The following is a 19564-nucleotide window of genomic DNA, read 5'->3' on the forward strand; positions in this document are numbered from 1 at the left end:
TCTCCTGCATATTATTTTCCAATTTAGTTTATATTCTGGTATTTTATATGTACAGATGCTTTGCCTCTCTTCTTTTCAGGGAAGTGAAGTGTTTACTGACTGAGGTTCTTTAGGGCATCCTGGTTTTTTGTGTGTTTGCCTATTAAATTAATTTCTTACTCAATTCTCAAGTAAACCTGTGATTTTATTGTTGCATTGATATAGACTTCAATCTATCCACATTTTCTTATCCCATACAGTTCTTATACACATTCTTTGAAAAATCATCTTTAGGCATTTTACCTAGTGTGCTGGGAGGCTTCCTTTTAGATCTCTTGACATTCATTGCATGGAACCAGTGAAACACATGATCATTCTATTTAATCAGTAATTATTTATTAAACACATACTTTGTGCAGGCACTATACTAGGCATTGGAGTTACAAATACAAAAATGAAAACAGTTCTTTCCCTTAAAGAACTTACATCAGAGATTACAGTATTTGTATACTATGTATATACAAAATTAAAATTTATATTTATATGTATATACAAATTATGTCTAAATATGTATATATAAAATTAAAACAAGGTAAATTGGAAGGGAAGACCCATCAGTAAATTGCTTATACAGAGATGTGAAGGAAACCAATAAATCTGAAAGAGAAAAGTACAAAAGTACAAAGACAGAAGATGAAGTGGTTTTTGTGAGGAAAATAAAAAGACCAGTTTGATCAGAGGCTGAGTATGAGAATAGTGTATATTAATATTATAAAGGTAAGTTGAGACAAGGTTATGAAGAGTTGTAAAAGTTAAATGAAGGAGCTGATATTTGACCTTAGAGACAAGAGGGAGACAATAGTATTTATTTAGTAAGGGGCAAATGACTAGACTTGAATGTTTGAAAATCATTTTGGGAGTTGTGTGAAAAATAAGAGAGAGAACATTATATAACATGACATGAGACTTAAGACAAAAAGAGCAAGTAGGAAGTCTAAAACTTAAAAATACATAGATGTCAATCAAAAAGAAAATTGCAAGTCATAAAATTAAAGATAAATAATTGCCATCTGACAGTTTCCCTTTTGACTTGGAAAATGAATTGGGGGGGGGGGGCAGAAAACTGCTATAATAATAATAGCTCATTTATATAGCATTTTTGTGCTGGGACACACAGGTTAGGTTTTTCCTTTTACCTGGACCAATAATTTCACTAGATGAGATTCTCCCAGCACTGAAACTCCTTCTCGTACAGATCAGCCATGCTCTATAAATTCTAAGTCTTAGAGTATTGCCAGGGAAACAAAGATTAAGATTAATTAATTATTATTTGTCATACCACAAGTATGTGTCAGAATCAAGATTTGAATACAAGTCTTAATTCCCAAGCCACAAATCTCTATGTACTACATTAATCCACACTACTCCATTATAGATATTATACTATAAATAATATAAGGGAAAGCTATCAACATTGCCACTGATTCTGATACCAGCAATAACAGACCAGCCACAGACTCAAAATGGGAAATGGCTAGTTAATCTAAACATGCTGATAGTTGTCCTGGACTTGATACTTTATTCATCAATTAAAAGCAAAAGTCCAAAGATCAAGACTATATAAAGACAAAAAAAATGTATAGCACAGAAAACAAAATTTAACACCCCAAAAAACTATAGGTTGTAGAAGTTCTTAGTTTTTTATATTTTATAGACCTGGCAGTCTGGTGATATCTATAGATGCCTTTCTCAGAATAGTGTTTTAAGACAAATAAAATGTGTTAGATTACTAAAAAATCTAGTTATATTGAAATGCAGTTACCAAAATATTTTAAAATCAAAGTTCACTGACCCCAAGTTCAGAATTCTTGAATTCCAGTTAAATTACAGTTAAAGATCTTGCAGCCCCTTTAATTTTATAGGGGAGGTGAAACTAATTTTACCCATATTGTTTGAATATTAGTAAAGAATCTTTCATCTCATGATTTGGAGAAATTTTGACTTTCCATTCTAATCGCAATCTCTCAAAATCTTGATTTGGTTAGCCTGATGGGATAGTCTGTTATTTATCTTGCCTCATTTTTATCTTGTTTTTCATATTCTGATAACCTGACATATATTTTGAAATAGTTTTTATTTACCAGATATATCATGGGTAATTTTACAATATTGACAATTGTCAAACCTTTTGTTCTAATTTTTCCCCTCCTTCCTCCCACCCCAGATGGCAGGTTGACCAATACATGTTAAATATGTTAAAGTATATATTAAATACATATATGTATACTTGTCCAAACAGTTGTTCTGCTGTACAAAAAGAATTGGACTTTGAAATAGTGTACATTTAGCCTGCGAAGGAAATCAAAACTGCAGGCAGACAAAAATAGAGGGATTGGGAATTCCGTGTAGTGGTTCATAATCATCTCCCAGAGTTCTTTCGCTGAGTGTAGCTGGCTCAGTTCATTACTGCTCTATTGGAACTGATTTGGTTCATCTCATTGTTGAAGAGGGCCTCGTCCATCAGAATTGATCATCATACCGTATTGTTGTTGATGTATACAACGATTTCCTGCTGACATATTTTAACTGACTTTGTGACTGACCTAGCTATCAAGAGCACTTAATATCTGATTATGTTTACCTGTGGGCAAAAGTTAAAAAGGATAGCGTTCTGTCAGAAACCAATTTATATAAGCATAAAGTAAATCTGATTTATTACATCTCCAAAATCCTTTATGGTTATTATCAAATGAATCAGAGGTACTATGTATATTACTTTCTAAGATGAATGACATATAGTTTTTAAATACTAATAAGGTGTGGCACTTCAGACAGTTCCACATTTGGAAGTGTGTTTTATATGAAACATTGAGTATACAAAATTGTCCAGTTTTGGAAGCTGACTGCATTTCTCTGCTATGAGCTAGAGAAAGTTGCCAGTGATAGAAAATAAATTAGGGTTTTTTCCTCTAGGAAAAGAAATAAGTATACTTGGGTAGAGCCAGGGGAAGTCACCTTTTTTTTTTTTTTTTTTCTTGGAAGAGAAGAGGCAATGAAAAAAACATTCTGGAAAGAAATGGGTATTCTTCCATTTGGGGGTGGTTGTTTTTTTCAGCCATGTCTGACTGTAACCCCATTTAGGATTTTCTTGGCAAAGATACTGGAATGGTTTGCCATTTATTTTTCCAGCTCATTTTACAGATCAGGAAAGAGAAGCAAATAAAGTTAAGCAACTCACCCAACTAATAAGTGTCTGAAGCCAGGTTTGAATTCAGGAAGATAAGTCTTCCTTTTAAAAAGTTAGCACTATCCCTGCTACCAACTAGTTGCCCTAGAATCTCTTACATAAAGTCATAGGTCCCTCTGGGGGATTGTATTTTAATTTCTTTTCACTTTTTAGTAGTTCTTGAGGTCTTAAAATATAGTCTCTTTTTTGTGACTGTTTCTAATTTGCCAATATGATATATGTGCTAGTATTACAGTTTCATTCAGAAAAAAAGGACTCCTTCTATTTCTCTGCTGGGGTAAGGAGAGAGCAGGGAACAGTAGAAAATGAGGCTTGCTTTTTTTTTTCCTTCATGCAAAGAAGGGGGCTTATATAAATTGGACTTTAGTTAAATGAAGCTGCAGAAGGCTAGATTTTTAGATTTTATCCAAAAACTAACCAGGAAAGGGAAAGAAATATTCTGAAAAAGAAACTGAGGCGATAAAAAGACATATTTCCTCTTTGTTATTAAATTGATGGTTTATATGTCTGACAGAATTATTCTTCCTCATCTTTCCCCACTCTAATGACTTCTCATATTTGCCACCTGAAATTATAGTAATTGAGCATTGTTCTATTTTTGCTAGTATTCATCTCCCCAAAGTGGTAGTTGATCTCAAAAACCCACAAAGGACTTTTCTTTTTCTCTTCATCTCCTTACTGCCTCTCTGTTTGTGTTTTCAGGCATGCAGCTGCCCTTTCTATTGGAAAGCCCCCATGTTCAGTGCTGCAGGGGGTGAAAGGACGGGATTTGTATCTGTACATTCATTCATAGCCATGTGGCGAAAGTAAGTATGTGGGAACGCTCAGTCTCATTTTGACAGTTTCCTTTCTTTTCCACATTCAAATCTATAATAGTCATATGTTTGTGTTACATGAGTGCTTTTCCAGGGCAACTAGGTGGCTCAGTGGAAAGGGTGCCATGCCTGAAGTCAGGAAGACTTTCTGAGTTCAAATAGAGCCTCAGACACTAGCTGTGTGATTCTGCAGGTCATTATACTCCATTTGCCTCAGTCTCCTCATTTGTAAAATGATCTGGAGAAGGATCTGGAAAACCACTGCATGGTGTCTTTTCTAAGAAACTTCAAATGTGGTCATAAAGGATTAGACAAAACTGAAATGATTGAACAACAACAACAAAGGTATCTTTTTAAAATTTTTACTTATTTATTTATTTGCAAAACATATGCATGGGTAATTTTTCAACATTGACTCTTGTAAAACTTTTTGTTCCAGATTTCTCCCACCTTTCTCTCACCCCCTCCCCTAGATGGCAGGTAGTCCAATACATGTTACATATGTTGAAATACATGTTAAATCCTATATATATATACATATTTATACAGTTATCTTGCTGCACAAGATAAATCAGATCAAGAAGTATTAGGATTCTTACAAGGTGCTAAGTCACTGGAATGGATATAATTATCTAATTTAGAACGGTACTTAATAATTTCTAGTTCAGTAATGTTTTTACTAGAATTCCATGAGATTCACACCTTTAAGACAGCATACTTTTAAGGAGCTCCCACAAGCCCACTCTCTGGGAGGAGATTCACATCTAGGATTGAATTCTGGGAAACCTAATCCCACACTCTTGAAGGCAGAGTCAGATTCATTCCCATGTCTACCTTTGTGCTGGCTGGAGACATTAAGAGGATGAGAGGCTGAAGCTGGTTGGAGACATTCTGACAAGAGCTCTCGAGGAACCAAAGAGATGGGATTTAGGACTTTGAAAGACAAAGTAAAGGATCCGGACTTTAACTCCTGGCTGCATTTTGGGATTATTGAACTGAACGGAAACTAAAGCTGCCTCCAGAAGCTCCCCAAGAAACCTGCTCTCAGAGAAGGATTACAATTTAGAGAAATGGAACATCACAAAGAAGGAAGGAAAAAAAAACTGAGAAAGAAAACAAAATGCAAACAAACAACAACAGAGAAGAGTGAGAATGCTATGTTGTGGTCCACACAGTTCTCATGGTCTTCTCTCTGGAAGTAGATGGCTCTCTTTATCACTGAAAAAGTAGAACCGGTTTGAATCATCTCATTGTTGAAAAGAGCCAAGGCCATCAGAATTGATCATTGCATAGTCTTATTGTTGCCATGTTTAATGATCTCCTGGTTCTGCTCATTTCACTTAGCATCAATTCATGTAGGTCTTTTCAAGCCTTTCTGAAATCATCTTGCTGTTCTAGAACAATAGTATTCCATAGCATTCATATACCATAACTTATTCAGTCCTTTCCTCACTGATGGGCATCCACCCGGTTTTCAGTTTCTTGCCACTACAAAAAGGGCTGCCACAAACATTTTTGCACATGTGGGTTCCTTTAAAGGGATCTTTTCCAACATAATTCCCTATTATTTCAGTTAATAAAGATAATTTACATTTAGGTGAACTTTGTAAAAAATGCTTTCCTCATAAAAGAACTATGAGTAGGTATTGCAAGTTTTGCTATCCTCACTTTACAAAAATTGGAAAATGAAGCCGAGTTAACTACATATTGTCCATATCTCAGAGAGACTTGTACAGGGTTGTACATCTAGGTGATATCAGATAAGATTTATATATATATATATATATATATATATATATATATGTAAGAGAGAGAGAGAGAGAGAGAGAGAGAGAGAGAGAGAGAGAGAGAGAGAGAGAGAGAGGAGAGAGACGTATTTTATCAACAGTACAGAATTTAATAAAGACTCCTTTCAGTAAGGCAAATACTGAAAAAAAGTCTCATTATTCAGGAATAAATCTAATTAATATTATAAGTATTTTAATTAAATTCTAATATGGATAACAAGGAGAATGCTACTTTGTTGATATATAGTTGTAGATTTCACTATCTTGACTCTCCCAGATCTCTTATTTATATAATTTGTCTTTAAATGAAGATTCACATCATCCTTTTCTCTTCCTTACCTACTTTGACTTATTTTTACGTTAATTCATTCAATAAATATGTATTAAGTGTCTATAATATGCTAAACATAATATAAAAATATAAAGCTTATGGATCAGAGGATTAGATTTCAGAAGCATAAGGGACCTCAGAACCTATGCTGTCCTGAAAAGAATCCCTGCTACAATATATTTTGACAAGTCAATTTTGATCCTTTAATTAAAGACTGCTATTAATGGGAAATTTCTTTTTTACCAAGGAAGACCATTACACATTAAGAAACAAAAAATTTATTCATGCCCTTTCCTAAGGCAGTATTTCACAGATTGATCTTTTATAATCTAGGGAAGAGAAAATGTATACCCAAGTAACTCTAACATAAGGATGTGAGGTTATTTCAAGAAAAAAGTACTATGAGAAATTTGAAGTGGGAAAAATCATTTTCTTTTGAGGAGAGGCAAAGAGAATGAGAAAGGGGATTACAGAATGCTTCAAAGTGGAACATTAATTGAGAGAGAGAGGGCTTTCAAGTAATAGAGATGGGAACAGAGGAGTGTACTCGAAGAGTGGGAAATAACCTAAGGCAGAGGTATTAAGATGTGAGATGATATAGCAAAAACAAGAAATATAATTGCAAGTTGTCTAGAAATATAGTGAGATAATAATAATAATAGTAAAATATGCCTCAATGGGTATGTTAGGAGCAGATTACAGAAGGTCTCAGATATCATGATCAAGCATCCATGTTTTATTCAATATGCAGTGGGAAGTCCCTGTCTCTTTAAGGTGAGGAAGAGCCAAGGAATGGTATCTTTGAGTGGTACTTTGAAATAAGAAATGGATAAAAGACAGAAAAACCAGACAGGAGGCTTTTGCAGCTATTTAGAGAAGAAAATTTGATGAGGCAGGGCAGAGGGGGGGAAGGGAAGGTAGTGGTGGCAGCAGGGATGACCACCTAGACAGGAAACCAGCCTCCCAGATCCCATAAACCTTTTTACTCCAACAGAAATCTGAAGTGTTCACCAGAATGAAAATCAAGAAATCCAAAAAAGAAACTACTAAGTGATTTCTTCCATCCACTCCAGATTGCACAGAAAGTTAACCAAAAATATCAAGGCAGTAGGAAGGGGGACATGAGAGCAAACCAGCACAAGGTTGCATTCTGGACAGATCAGAGAAAGACCAGAGACATGGGTAACCTTCAAGTTTCTATGGATAGAAGTAGTGACTGAGATCCTTCCAAAGATACTTCCCTTAGAAAGTTCTAGGATGGGAACCTTGAAAGCCCAGGAAGGGAGAGCAGGCAATATCCAACTTGGTGCCAACAAACATGGTGCTACACGCTCAGACCAGAATAGTTCAAGCCAAGGGTCTTCCAGATGCCTAGCATTGCTGTCTTGAGATAACAGAGAGAAGTCTCTGAAGATCCTAGCACCCTGAACCTCAAAGATCCAAAAGTCCTAGATCCTGGGAAGTAGGAATCAACATAAGAACCCAGAGAACTGAGGGCTAGTCCACATCACCCAAAAATGCAGCAGCTCTGGCACGAAGCCCCAAATGAGGAACTAAAATATTTAGATGAATTAAAAACAACAGCAACAGCAGAACTATCCATTGTTTAAAAAAAAAAAAAAAGTATTTCAAGTATAGTGCCATAACAACAACAAGCTGAAATGCAAAGAAAACATGGATTTTCCACAAAGACCACTGAAATACCTAGAAGAAATAAAACAAGATAAAATTAAATAAGAGCTGTAGAAGAAAGAATTAGGAGAATAACTATCTTAGCAGTGATAAACTCTATCCAAGTAATGGATTCCCTGAAAACTATAGTAAAACTAACATAATTCAGTGACTTCTTGGAACAGAAAAATAGTCAGAAGGCTTTAAAAATTTTAATATATATGCATATATGTATTATATATAGCATATAATGATTTTAAAACAATTTATCTGAAAAAAGATCAAAGAAAGTCAATTTAAGAATTATCTCCCTAGTAGATAAGCTGTCAAAAATATGAAAAAAATTACAAACTTTTAACAATATGAAAGAATGTTCCAAATCCCTAATAATAAGAAAAATGCAAATTAAAACAACTATGAGACTTCATCTTATACCCTGTAAATAGGCAAAGATGACAAAAAATGGAAAAGTTAATGTTGAAGGGATTATAGCAAGATAGTCACACTAGTACGTTTTGTTGGTGAAGCAGTGAATCAATAACAATTGTTTGGAAAGTGCTTATATGAATAAAGTGACTAGAATATTCACATCTTTTGATCCCAAGATTCTATTAGTATCTTCCTGCTTATTTTCCTACAAGAAGACTATTGATAAGAAGAAAGTCCATATATACCAGAATATTGATTGTTGCATTTTTTGTAATAGCAAAGAACTTAAAATAGATGCCCCTTAATAATAGAATGGCAAAAAAAAAAAAAAAAAAAGTTTGTGGCAGCCCTCTTTGTAGTGGCCAGAAACAGGAAACAGAGTGTATGCCCCTCAATTGGAGAATGGCTGAATAAATTGCAGTATATGAATGTTATGGAATATTATTGTTCTGTAAGAAATGACCAGCAGGAAGATTTCAGAAAGGCCTGGAGAGACTTATATGAAACTGATGTTGAGTGAATTGAGCAGGACCAGGAGATCATTATATACTTCGACAGCAACACTATATGATGATCAATTCTGATGGACGAGGCCCTCTCCAACAATGAGATGAACCAAATCAGTTCCAGTAGAACAGTAATGAATTGAACCAGCTACATCCAGCAAAAGAACTCAGGGGAATGAGTATGAATACATAGAATTCCCAATCCCCCTATTTTTTGTCCACCTGCATTTTTTATTTCCTTCATAGGTTAATTGTACATTATTTCAAAGTCCAATTCTTTTTGTGCATCAAATACATATATTGTATTTAACATATTTAACATGTATTGATCTACCTGCCATCTGGGGAAGGGGAAAGAGGGAAGGAGGGGGAAAATTGGAACAAAAGGCTTGGCAATTGTCAATGCTGAAAAATTACCCATGCATATATCTGGTAAATAAAAAGCTATAATTAAAAAAAATAGTAGAATGGCAAAACTAATTGTGATTGCTTAATTGTTTATCAATCATCTTCTGCTCTTCATGATTCCTTTTAAGGTTTACATGACAATTTGCCATTTTTCTTCTCCAGCTCATTTTATAGATGAGGAAACTGAGTCAAAAAGGGTTAAATGATTTTTCTAGGGTCACACAACCAGTAATTATATAAGGCCAGATTTTAACTCAAGGACATGAGCCTTCCTGACTCCAGACCCAGCCCTCTCTCCCCTTGTACCGGTTCGCTGCCCCAAAAAATTAATTGCATATGATGAATGCACATGAATGTAATTGAATAGTATTGTGCTACATATGATAAATATAGAGAAGATACATAAGAATTGATGATAATAGAGTGAAATAAGCAGAGACAAGAAAACCACATATATAATGACTGGAACAATGTAAATGAAAAAATAACCCCCCCAAAAAAATCCAAAGTTAATATTGAAAAATTATAAGAATCAAGTATGGCTTGAAAAAAAATTATGAGAAGACACTCCATCCCTTTTATAGAATTATGAGGTCCACAACTGTATATTGCATATATTTCCAGCCTTTTAAAAAACACATATATTAAACTGATGTTTTTTTTTCTTTTGAATAACTTTCCTTGCAAAGTTTAGCATAATCCTATGTGGAGAAAAGAAAATGTACCTTTAATGGAATTCAGGCATTTCTTATGAGAAGACCAGAGCTAAGAGAAAATCCAGAGAAACCTAGAAAAGTAAATTTATTTGAACAATTGGAAGTGAATAAGCATTTATTCAACATTTACCATGTGCCAGGCACTGGTATAAGACCTGAACATGTTGCTAATTGGGATGAGTTGTATGATTATATAGTGCTGATATTCTAATAAGGGAAGAATAAACAGTTATCCTTTCAGAATTTTAATGTCTTCAGAGATTATTGAGGAAGTTAAGTAAGAAAAAACAGAGATCCAGGGAGTAGATTGGTTCTGTTTTGAGGGTTTAAAGAGGCAAGAGAAGGTAAGGGGTTTTTTTTTGGGGGGGAGGGAAGAGGAGAGGATTATACCAGGGTATAAAGGAAGACAGGGTGAAATAGGGAACTAGGGACTAATGAAATAAGGACCTAAGATTGAGAAATAAAGGGTAAGAGCAATAAACTTAATTCTTTTAACTGCCCCAAGCAAGGGCCTGAGAGCTGGAATGGTTAAGAGCAGGTTATGGTTTTATTAGCCTTAGCTTACATGTATCCTGGGGTGCTAATCCCCACTTGTCAAACCAGTTTTCACCAACTCATAGTTAGTAGTTGTGATCTTGTGATCTCTCTCCCTCCAAAAAGACATTATAAAGCTTATTAAAATGTATATAAGAAAATATAGAAAGTTCAAAAGGAAATACAGACAAGCAGGAATCTTTTAAGCTGTAGAATTAATTATATGGTTTTTAAAGCAAGTGTTTTGAAATGAATGTTTACAGTTTCATACAGAATTCTCTTTTTAGGGCTTGAAGTGGACTAATTTATCTGTAGAAGAAATGAGGAGATGTAAGGAAGAGAAACTACAGAGGGAAAGATCAAGAGGATTTAGTTCCTTATTGACTCAACCTTCTACATCACTATATACATAGAAAGAAATCTATGAGATTACAAGATATATCTTTGTTTACTGAGAGGGCAGTATTGTCATCAGTAATAATAGAGATATTAAGTATCAGGGAATAAAATTATAGATTCTTATTCAAACATATTTAATTTAAAGTACTAGAAAACCACTCAGAGATCTCTTGACATCAGTTGGAATTATTAGAAATGTGGATCTCTCAGCTCCTTTGAGGAAGAATTGTTTCATCTAACATGGTATTTGGCGCATTGTAAACATTTACTAAATACTTAATAATTGACTGGACCTCTGAAAAAGGGAGTCACTGGCATAAAGGTGAAGTGAATGAGTAAGATTATAAGGAGAGAGAGTGTAGAGAAACTAAATGAAAGGACAGAGGTCTGTTCTCCCCTCACTGTATCGCAGAAAGTACAAACATTTTAGTTGAATTAATCCCAAGTAAACTAGCTGTTAATAGGTCCTGAGTCAATTTCAAAGGATCTATGAGATTTGGGATCATCAGATAAAGAAAGTTGATACTGTACAAGAAATATCTTTGCTAAAGATCAAGTTATTTATTCCTCTTGAATTACATATAAAAATGGCAAGCTAGTTTGTAGTTCTACTCATTCAAGTGGAAAAGGTATACAAATTTGGGAGCTGGAAATTCCTGGCCCAAGAAAAAAAAATTGCTCCATCTCTTTCTTCTCCCTTTACTACACACACACATTGCACTAGTAGGAAATTATATCCAGCTGAGATTCAAGAGAGACATACTAAGGACAGACTGGTCTCTCCAAAAAAAGGCAACTGAGTATCCAGTGATGAAATTGACCAGATCATAGCTTCATGAACTTTAAAATTTGGAAGACCTTGAAATCCTTTGTTAGCAGGGTCTGCAAAACTGTTAGCATTGTTCCCCTGAACCCATAGTAGCATCCTCAGAGCAGCAGCGGTTGACAGCAACCAAGTAAATAAAAGAAAGGCAGTTTCAAGAATATAAAAATACATTAATCAAATAGAGAAATATACCTAAAGAATGAAATGAGGTTTCCACAAAGAAAGAAAAGGACTTCTGATAGTTATGAATTGCCCCTTAGGCACAGAGGTTCTCTGTCCCTGTGCCTTACTAACATTTTTTTTGTAACTTTGAGCCTATTCTCCCCAGGGACATATACCATATATTTACATATGCCAAAGGTGGGTGTACTTCTACTTTGGGGTGATTATTTTTGATAACAGTTGTCCCTGTTATAATTTTCTTAGTAAATACTCTTTCTAAAAACTAATTAGGGGGCATCTGGGTGGCGCAGTGGATAGAGCACCAGCCCCGAAGTCAGGAGGATCTGAGTTCAAATCTGGTCCCAACCACTTAACACTTCTTAGCTATGTGACCCTGGGCAAGTCACTTAACCCCACTTGCCAAAACAAAAACAAAAACAAAAAAGGCCTGGCTGATAATCAGTAGGAAGCAGACTGGCAGGGGCTATCATATAGGATAGCATGAGAAAAATCCTGTAGCCTTAAGAATTGTACCTAGAACTCTCTAGAACAATAGGTTAAAGAGTCTTTGTGGTGCACCAAAGGCTATTTATGGGCCAAAGACTTAAGGTAGTTCTTAACTATTCAGTACTGATGATCACACAGATCAGTGATAAGGACATGATCCTGGAGAGATGGGTTGAACACTTCACAGTGTCCTCAACAGACTATTATCAATCAATTGTTTGGAAGTCTCCTAAGGAAAGTGTGGTAGCGGAGAAGTATCAGACTGACCCTGAAGGTCCACAGAACCTCTGGGCTGACCTCATTGTTGTGTGTCTGTGAAACTTGGACAGTCTAACAGCTCCATGCCAGCAAACTAAATCCCTTCCATTTGAATTATCTTAGAAAGATTGTGAAGTTCACTTAGCAGGATAAGATAGCAGACATTGAGGTGCTTTCTGTAACTAAACTGCAAACATTCCAACTCCACTATAGAGAGTGCCACTCTGTGGGGCTGCCCACAGTGTTCAAATGCCAAAAGTATGCTTGCTAAAAAAAATTATTTTATGGAGAACTTACAAGTTAATCAGAAAAAGCTGTATTATGACCCCCTCAAGTATCTCTTTTAAGAACTTTAGAATCAATTGTATGACACTGGCACAGGACCGCCCAGCATGGCAGGCCCTCATCAGAGAAGGTGCTGTGCTCTTTGAGCAAAGCAGAATTGAATTAACTTGGAAGAAACATGCAATGCACAAAGTTAGGGAGAGAGTTCACCCCAAATGTTTATAGAGACTACTTGTATCTAACCTGTGAGCATTCCAAGCTTGTATTGGTCGACTATAACTCAACTCTTAACATAGTGAGATCAGTTGGGACCTCTTCTAAAGCGAAGAACAACAACCAGCCAAGCAGAATTCTTAAGGAGAATAGTAGTTAGTTACCCTTTGGGAACAATTGCAGTGTGAGTTGTAGCAGTAGAGCTACATGGAAAAGAGGGCCAAGATTAGAATATTGAGAGAAGACAGCCAGTCAGAGCAAGAAGCCCATAGGGTAGAGGATACTCACAAAATGAGTAGTCCAGAGATATAATGAGTCCAGGTGGAAAAGCTTTTTATGGCAGGATAGATAAAATACTATAGTGTGTTGGAAATACAAATCCTATATAAATCCTAAAAATCATTACTCATCCTAAAATTGTATCATATAACAGAATCTTAAAATTAGAAAAAAGTTCATAGAAGAGTTATACCAGATCTACTTAACTGCAAATGAAATTAAAATGCAATAATCCATATAAAAAGGCTTTTTAAACTCTTCAATATCCAGTATTACTGTTATTAACATTAATACTACCTAGTTCCAGCCTGAAAATAACATGAAATAACTACTTTTATGAAATTGGTCCCAGAGCTATGCCTTAAAAACCATTTTCTAACTGCGTTTCTAGTAATTAGAAGAGGACAGGCTGTAACTACAACTTTTTTTCCAAGTTTTACATTTTGTACTTGAGAAAATAACATATTAAAAGTAGGTGACAACAAAGAGTAAATAAGTATCAAGTTTCTTGTAAAGACCACTTGCTGAAATACCACTACTTCTGTATTGTCCAACAGAACTAGCAAATTGGCTGCTTAGAAATTTGTAAATCACAAAAAGTTAAGACTCATAATGCTGAAAATGTTCATTTACACAGGTTATTTAGTCCAAACTCTGCCTTTAAAAAAAATCTCCTGTGCAATATCATAACCAAATAGTACTTTCAAGTTCTGCTTGAACACATATGGCAATAAAAAAGAAACACACTACTGCCTCCAAAATCAAACCATTTTTGTTTTTATAGGACTTTTATGAAAAAGTATTTCCCTTACTCCAAGTTTAGATATTCTTTGCAATTTTAGTCTGTTTTTCCTAGTTCTGCCCTCTGATGCCAAACCAAACTTCTCTAGTCTTCCTTCCAACATAACAGCCTTTTGAAAGCTTAAACACAGTTGTCATGTCACCTTTCCCACCCAGTCTAATCTTTTCTAGGCTAAACATCTCCATTCCTTTAGCCTATCCTGATAAGGTATGGATTCAAGCCCCTTCTCATTCTGGTTATCCTACTCAGGATATAATCTAGTTATCTAGTATTTTTCCTAGAAATGGATTTGGTAGAATTTAATACAACTGTTTAGACAAAGGCAGAATGTAATGAGACTATCATTTCCCTTATTCTAGATGATATAATTCTATTAATCCAGAAAGGGAGAAAGGAAACAAGCATTTATTAAACATTTACTATGTGCCAGGTACAATATTTTACAAATATTATCTCATTGGATCTCTACAACAGCATTGAGAAAGGGAGTCATTGTTAGTGTACCTTTTTACAGTTGAAGAAACGAACTTCTAGACGTTGTGACTTGCCCAGGGACGGTCTGTCTGAAGTTGAATTTGAACTCAGATTTTTCTTATCCTGGTCCCAGTCCACTGACCTGTCTAGCTGCCTCCAGTGGAGATTAACATGAAAATAGTTCTATGGTTTGGTTTGGTTTGGTTTGGTTTTTACCGACCATGTTTTACCTACCACTGATGTACATTGATCTCATATTGAAATAACAACTCCATATTCTTTTCTTATGATCTGTTTTCTAATTATACTTTTCTCATCTTGTACTTGAACCATTGTTTTTTTTAACCCAACTATATAGTTTGATATCTATATTCTGCTCTTGCTTGTCTTCACATAGGTCATGTTACTTATACTTGTTTTCCTCCAATTTACATTTGTTTCAAAGTTTTAAGTTATTTCCTGCGCATCCATATTGGTCTTTTAGTCTCTTAGGAATTATTAGTATTTCAATTATGAAAAAAATTATTTCTCTGATGCTGACTTCCCCTATAGAATAAACTATGGAGACTACCCATCTTTTCTCTAGATTCTGTAATCTGTTCTCCTAAGATATAAAGTGCTTATTAGACAATGTTCAGCTTTCCCCTCTATCAATCACAAATTCTTTAAAATCGAGTAGCCATTTCAGGAACAGGGACAAGAAGCAAGCTCACCTAGTATAACTGATGTAAACAACTGACTTATCTAACAACCACCTCCATCATTCATTCTCACACTCATGAACTAATTATATGTGGTGATAATAGAGGAAATAAGCCATGAAATCCGACAAAAAGATATCCATGAATATATCTCTACATATCAAAATAGTAATATAGATAAAGGAGATGTATGACCTTCTAATCTAGCCTCTCTCGGTTTTAACACGCAAATCTTCTCATACCAAAGAATCAATACATTACTCACTGGCTTTACTATTATACTCAGACTTTTTTGCACCAATGCTAATCTCTAAATTTAGTACTCTTTACACACACTAGCCATTTACCTACTTCCCAGCATCTCTGTGTCTTCAAATAGATTTTTAATCCAGTTTCCCTTCCCAGCTGTTACCATAGTGGTGAGAGCTGTGAGAGGAACCTTCCCATACAAATAAGTAACACTTAACAAGCATTTTTCCTACCATCCCTCCATTATCCCAGTTTCCCAACATAATGTTGGGAGATAGCCCTTTCGTGCATTTTTCCTTCCTTATTTGCTTTTTTTTGGTATATGATATTCTTCCTAAATTCTGAACTAATCTCAACTCCTTTGACATTTTGCTTATTTTCTTTTATTTTGTTCCTTCAGCCCAGACCTGCCCCTTGAGTCAACATCTTCTCTGTGTACACTCCCAATACTGATGCCTATTGTGACCCTGACAGTTGATAAATTTTTTCTCCTTTATATTTCTTTCAGTTCGGCTCTTGAGTATCAAGTCATATAGATCAAGTGAGTTTCAACCAGATTTCAAACCCCTTAATTTTGGCTACCCAAATATCTTGAAATTTGGAGAGCTTTTATAGTCTCCAGGTGAAAAGTCAGTAGATGAGGAAAAAGCAAGACAGATACAGCCACTGGATTTAAATATGCAATAGGAATCACAAATGAGTTATAATGGTTATGGAAAGGGAGACATATATATAAATATATATATATATATTTACTATGATATTAGAAAGCTGATATCTTATTGCATCACCAACAAACAATTTAACTTTATCAATAGAGAGTACTTTGTTGGAATAAAAGTTGTTGGATTATAATACCTAACCAATTTCAGATAAGCAAATACTGTACTATAATTGGTTTGTTAAAATATGTTGTTTCAGTTTTAAAGAAACAAATTTATTAAATTATATAATCATAAATATAAATATAAAATCATTTATAAAATTAGGAGCATAAAAATAGAAGTCCTCATTTTCATTGAATGTAACTGGAGAAATGATGTAGAAGGAACCCTTATTCCCAATTAGTTGGGTTTTTTTAATTTTAAGAAAATCAGGAGAAAAGCTTTTTTCTATGTAATTTTTAAACTTTAACAAACAAATTGCTTATAATTATAATTATTATTATTATTATTTTAACACCCTCTAGTGGTAGTACATACCAATTTGGCTAGAGTCCTTTAATGGAAAGAGGAGTATATCTATTTTTGGAGGATAAACAGCTAAGTAGGTTTAAGTTACCAAAGAAGTTATCCTTTGAGGATTCATGCATTTGCTTTTAGTTTTTTAAAAATTGAATCCTTTGCATAAATTGTTTTGTGCTATAAATACAGTAAATTAAAGCTTTAAAATACAAACAACTATGGCAATAGTAAATCTGAATTAAATTGTAATATACATAAACATTTAGGCTTACATAATAGATTTCCTATCATCCTAAATAATATTAATAGGTAAAAAAAATTAAATAAAAGAAGATATTGTAGTTCCTAGTGGCAGAAAACTTATTGTGTACCAAAGGTCAAAGGGGCCTTTGTACTTTCTCTCAGCATAATTCCATACCCTAGCAGTTACTCTTTAACCTCCTAGAGTCCTTCTTTCCTAATGACTTAATCTATTCCTAAACCTCAAGACCTCTAATCTTTCTAACCCCCAATTCCCCAAGACTTTAAGGCAATTATCCTTGTTCTTTCCTTCCTCCTCTCCTGTCTCAGTCCTTTGTTTAATTCGTATTATTCTCTATTCTGCAATCTCTTTCATCTCCTTTCATGCTCTTGGTTAGAGCCGGAGTAAGCCACATAGTTTAGGTACTTTAAATTAATCTTACCCAAATTAGACACCAGAATGAGCAAGTCAATCCTCTTGTTCTTCCCTTTTTTTTCCTATCTTAATCCCAACAAAAATTTCTCCAAACCTTTTCTCTTCTCAAACCTTTCATATATCCCCTGACCTTCTTTCTCAGCTAAGGATCTCAAATGTTAACTTTACTGAGAAAGCCATGAGGTTTTTCTTAAAATCCATTGACATCATTGCTTGTCCTCTTTCCCCTCATGCTCTGGCATTGAGATTGCTTATTCTTGCCAAGGCCAGTTAATCTATATACTCTTGATCTAATCCCTTCCATCTTTGCCAGAAGATTACAAGTTCAATCATTCCTCTTTTTTATGGAGTCTTCGATTTCTCTTTATCTCCTGGTTCTTTCTCCTGCTTCTAGACATTCCCAAGTCTCCAACCTTAAAAAAAAAAAATTTCATTAGACCCTATTATACTTTCAGGCAGATGCCATATATCTTTCTCTTTCCAGAAAAAGCTATCTATACTTAGCGCTGTTTCTTTTCTCTCACTTCGCTACCCTTTGCATTCTGGCTTCTGTCCTCCTCATGCAACTAAAATTGCTTTCTTTGAAATCTACACTGATCTCTTATTTGTCAGGTCCAATGGACTTTTCTGAGTCTTTATTCTTACTCTCCTTGGTGGGACAGTTAACTATTCTCCTGTCCTCCTAAATACTCTATTTTCTTTTGTATTTCGTAGCACTACTTTCTCCTAGTGATCCTCCCTGTTTAAAAACATCTATACTCAATTTCCTAATTGGTTTATAATTTATCTAACAATGAACGTCCTCCACAGTGCTATTCTAGGTCCAGGGGTGTGCTGCAGACTGCTTGTGAGAGCCAGTTGTTAAATTTGCCTTGTGAGAATTTACACCTCAGAAATCACCAACCACTATAAGTCAAGGCTTGATTTATTGTTTTATTGATTGTCTAGATTTAAAGTTGTAGAAAAAATGTTAATAATGCAGATTAAATTTAAAAGTATGTCACAGGCACATATTTTCCCTTATAGACCCACTATTATCATTTACTAGCATGACTCTGTTCTTCTCCATCAGCTTTCATTGATTTAATTATAATCTCACTGAAGGTGACACTAAAATCTGTACACCTAACCTAAGTCTCTCCCTTAATCTTTATCCTTGATTACCAATTACCAATTGCCTGAAATACCAATAAGTATTTCTAACCATATTTTCTAAAAACATTCCAAACTTAACCTGTCCAAGACATAACTCATTATCTTTCTACCCAAGCCCATCCTTCTCCCCTATTTCCCTATTTCTGCCATAGTCACCCAGCACTATAACTCTGGTGTCATCCTCAGTCCCTCCCTCACTTGTCCAGTCTTGCTGTTTCTACCCTCATGGTACCTCTGGCATCACAGATCTACTATCCTCATTTAGGCCCTATCATTGGTCACCTGGGTTGTTCTGCTGGCATCCTAACTGATCGTTCTCCCTGAAGACTCTCCCCCATTTCAGTCTATCTTCTACATTGCTGCAAAAATGATGTTCCTTAAGTGCAGACCATACTCCCCTGCTCAAAAAACTCCAGTGGTTTTCCGTTGCCTTTACAGTATAATGTAAAGGTTTTTTTTTTGTTTAGATTTTAAAATCTTTTAAAACCTGGCCCAATCTATATTTCTGGTGGTATTGTAAATGATTCCCCCTCTTGCACTCTGCTATTCAGCCCAACTGATCTTCTCTCTGTGTCTTTTCAAAACTAGCTGTCCCTCATGCCATGCTTTTTCAGGAAGACTTGATCCAGGCCATGTTATTTTAGTTCATCTTCATTGCTGGAATGAAATGAAATACTATTTATCTTTCAACAGTTAACAAAACGAAATTTACTTAGCCATAACATAAAAAGTATATTTAATGAAGCCTCTTGGTTCTCTTCCTCTCTCCATGGAAATGTATCTAATCAGTAAGGCAGGGTTTGGTAACTCATTAGGTTTGGGGGCATACAAAGTCTGAAAGGCTTTGACTTCATGTTTGGAAACCTTTTTATATCTTTAGGTAACCCAAGAAATGAGATCATTCTGGGAAGGGCCCCATAAATTTGAATTAAGAATGCACAGCTTGAGCCTTATTCTTCTAGGTGAGTTAA

General features: G+C 34.9%; 1 protein-coding gene across 5 annotated transcripts in view; it reads left to right on the forward strand.

Moving 5' to 3' along the window:
• Positions 1–19564, forward strand: part of PPP2R3A (protein phosphatase 2 regulatory subunit B''alpha) — a 353882-nt gene that overhangs the window by 258630 nt on the left and 75688 nt on the right. For all 5 annotated transcript variants that reach the window (XM_074301595.1, XM_074301594.1, XM_074301593.1 and 2 more), the window contains one exon: positions 3929–4032. In XM_074301595.1, the coding sequence (XP_074157696.1) occupies positions 3929–4032 (104 nt within the window). The remainder of the gene's footprint in view (positions 1–3928; positions 4033–19564) is intronic.

This window comes from Sminthopsis crassicaudata, chromosome 3 (assembly GCF_048593235.1).
Source record: "Sminthopsis crassicaudata isolate SCR6 chromosome 3, ASM4859323v1, whole genome shotgun sequence".
In the NCBI taxonomy this organism is placed as follows: Eukaryota; Metazoa; Chordata; class Mammalia; order Dasyuromorphia; family Dasyuridae; genus Sminthopsis; species Sminthopsis crassicaudata.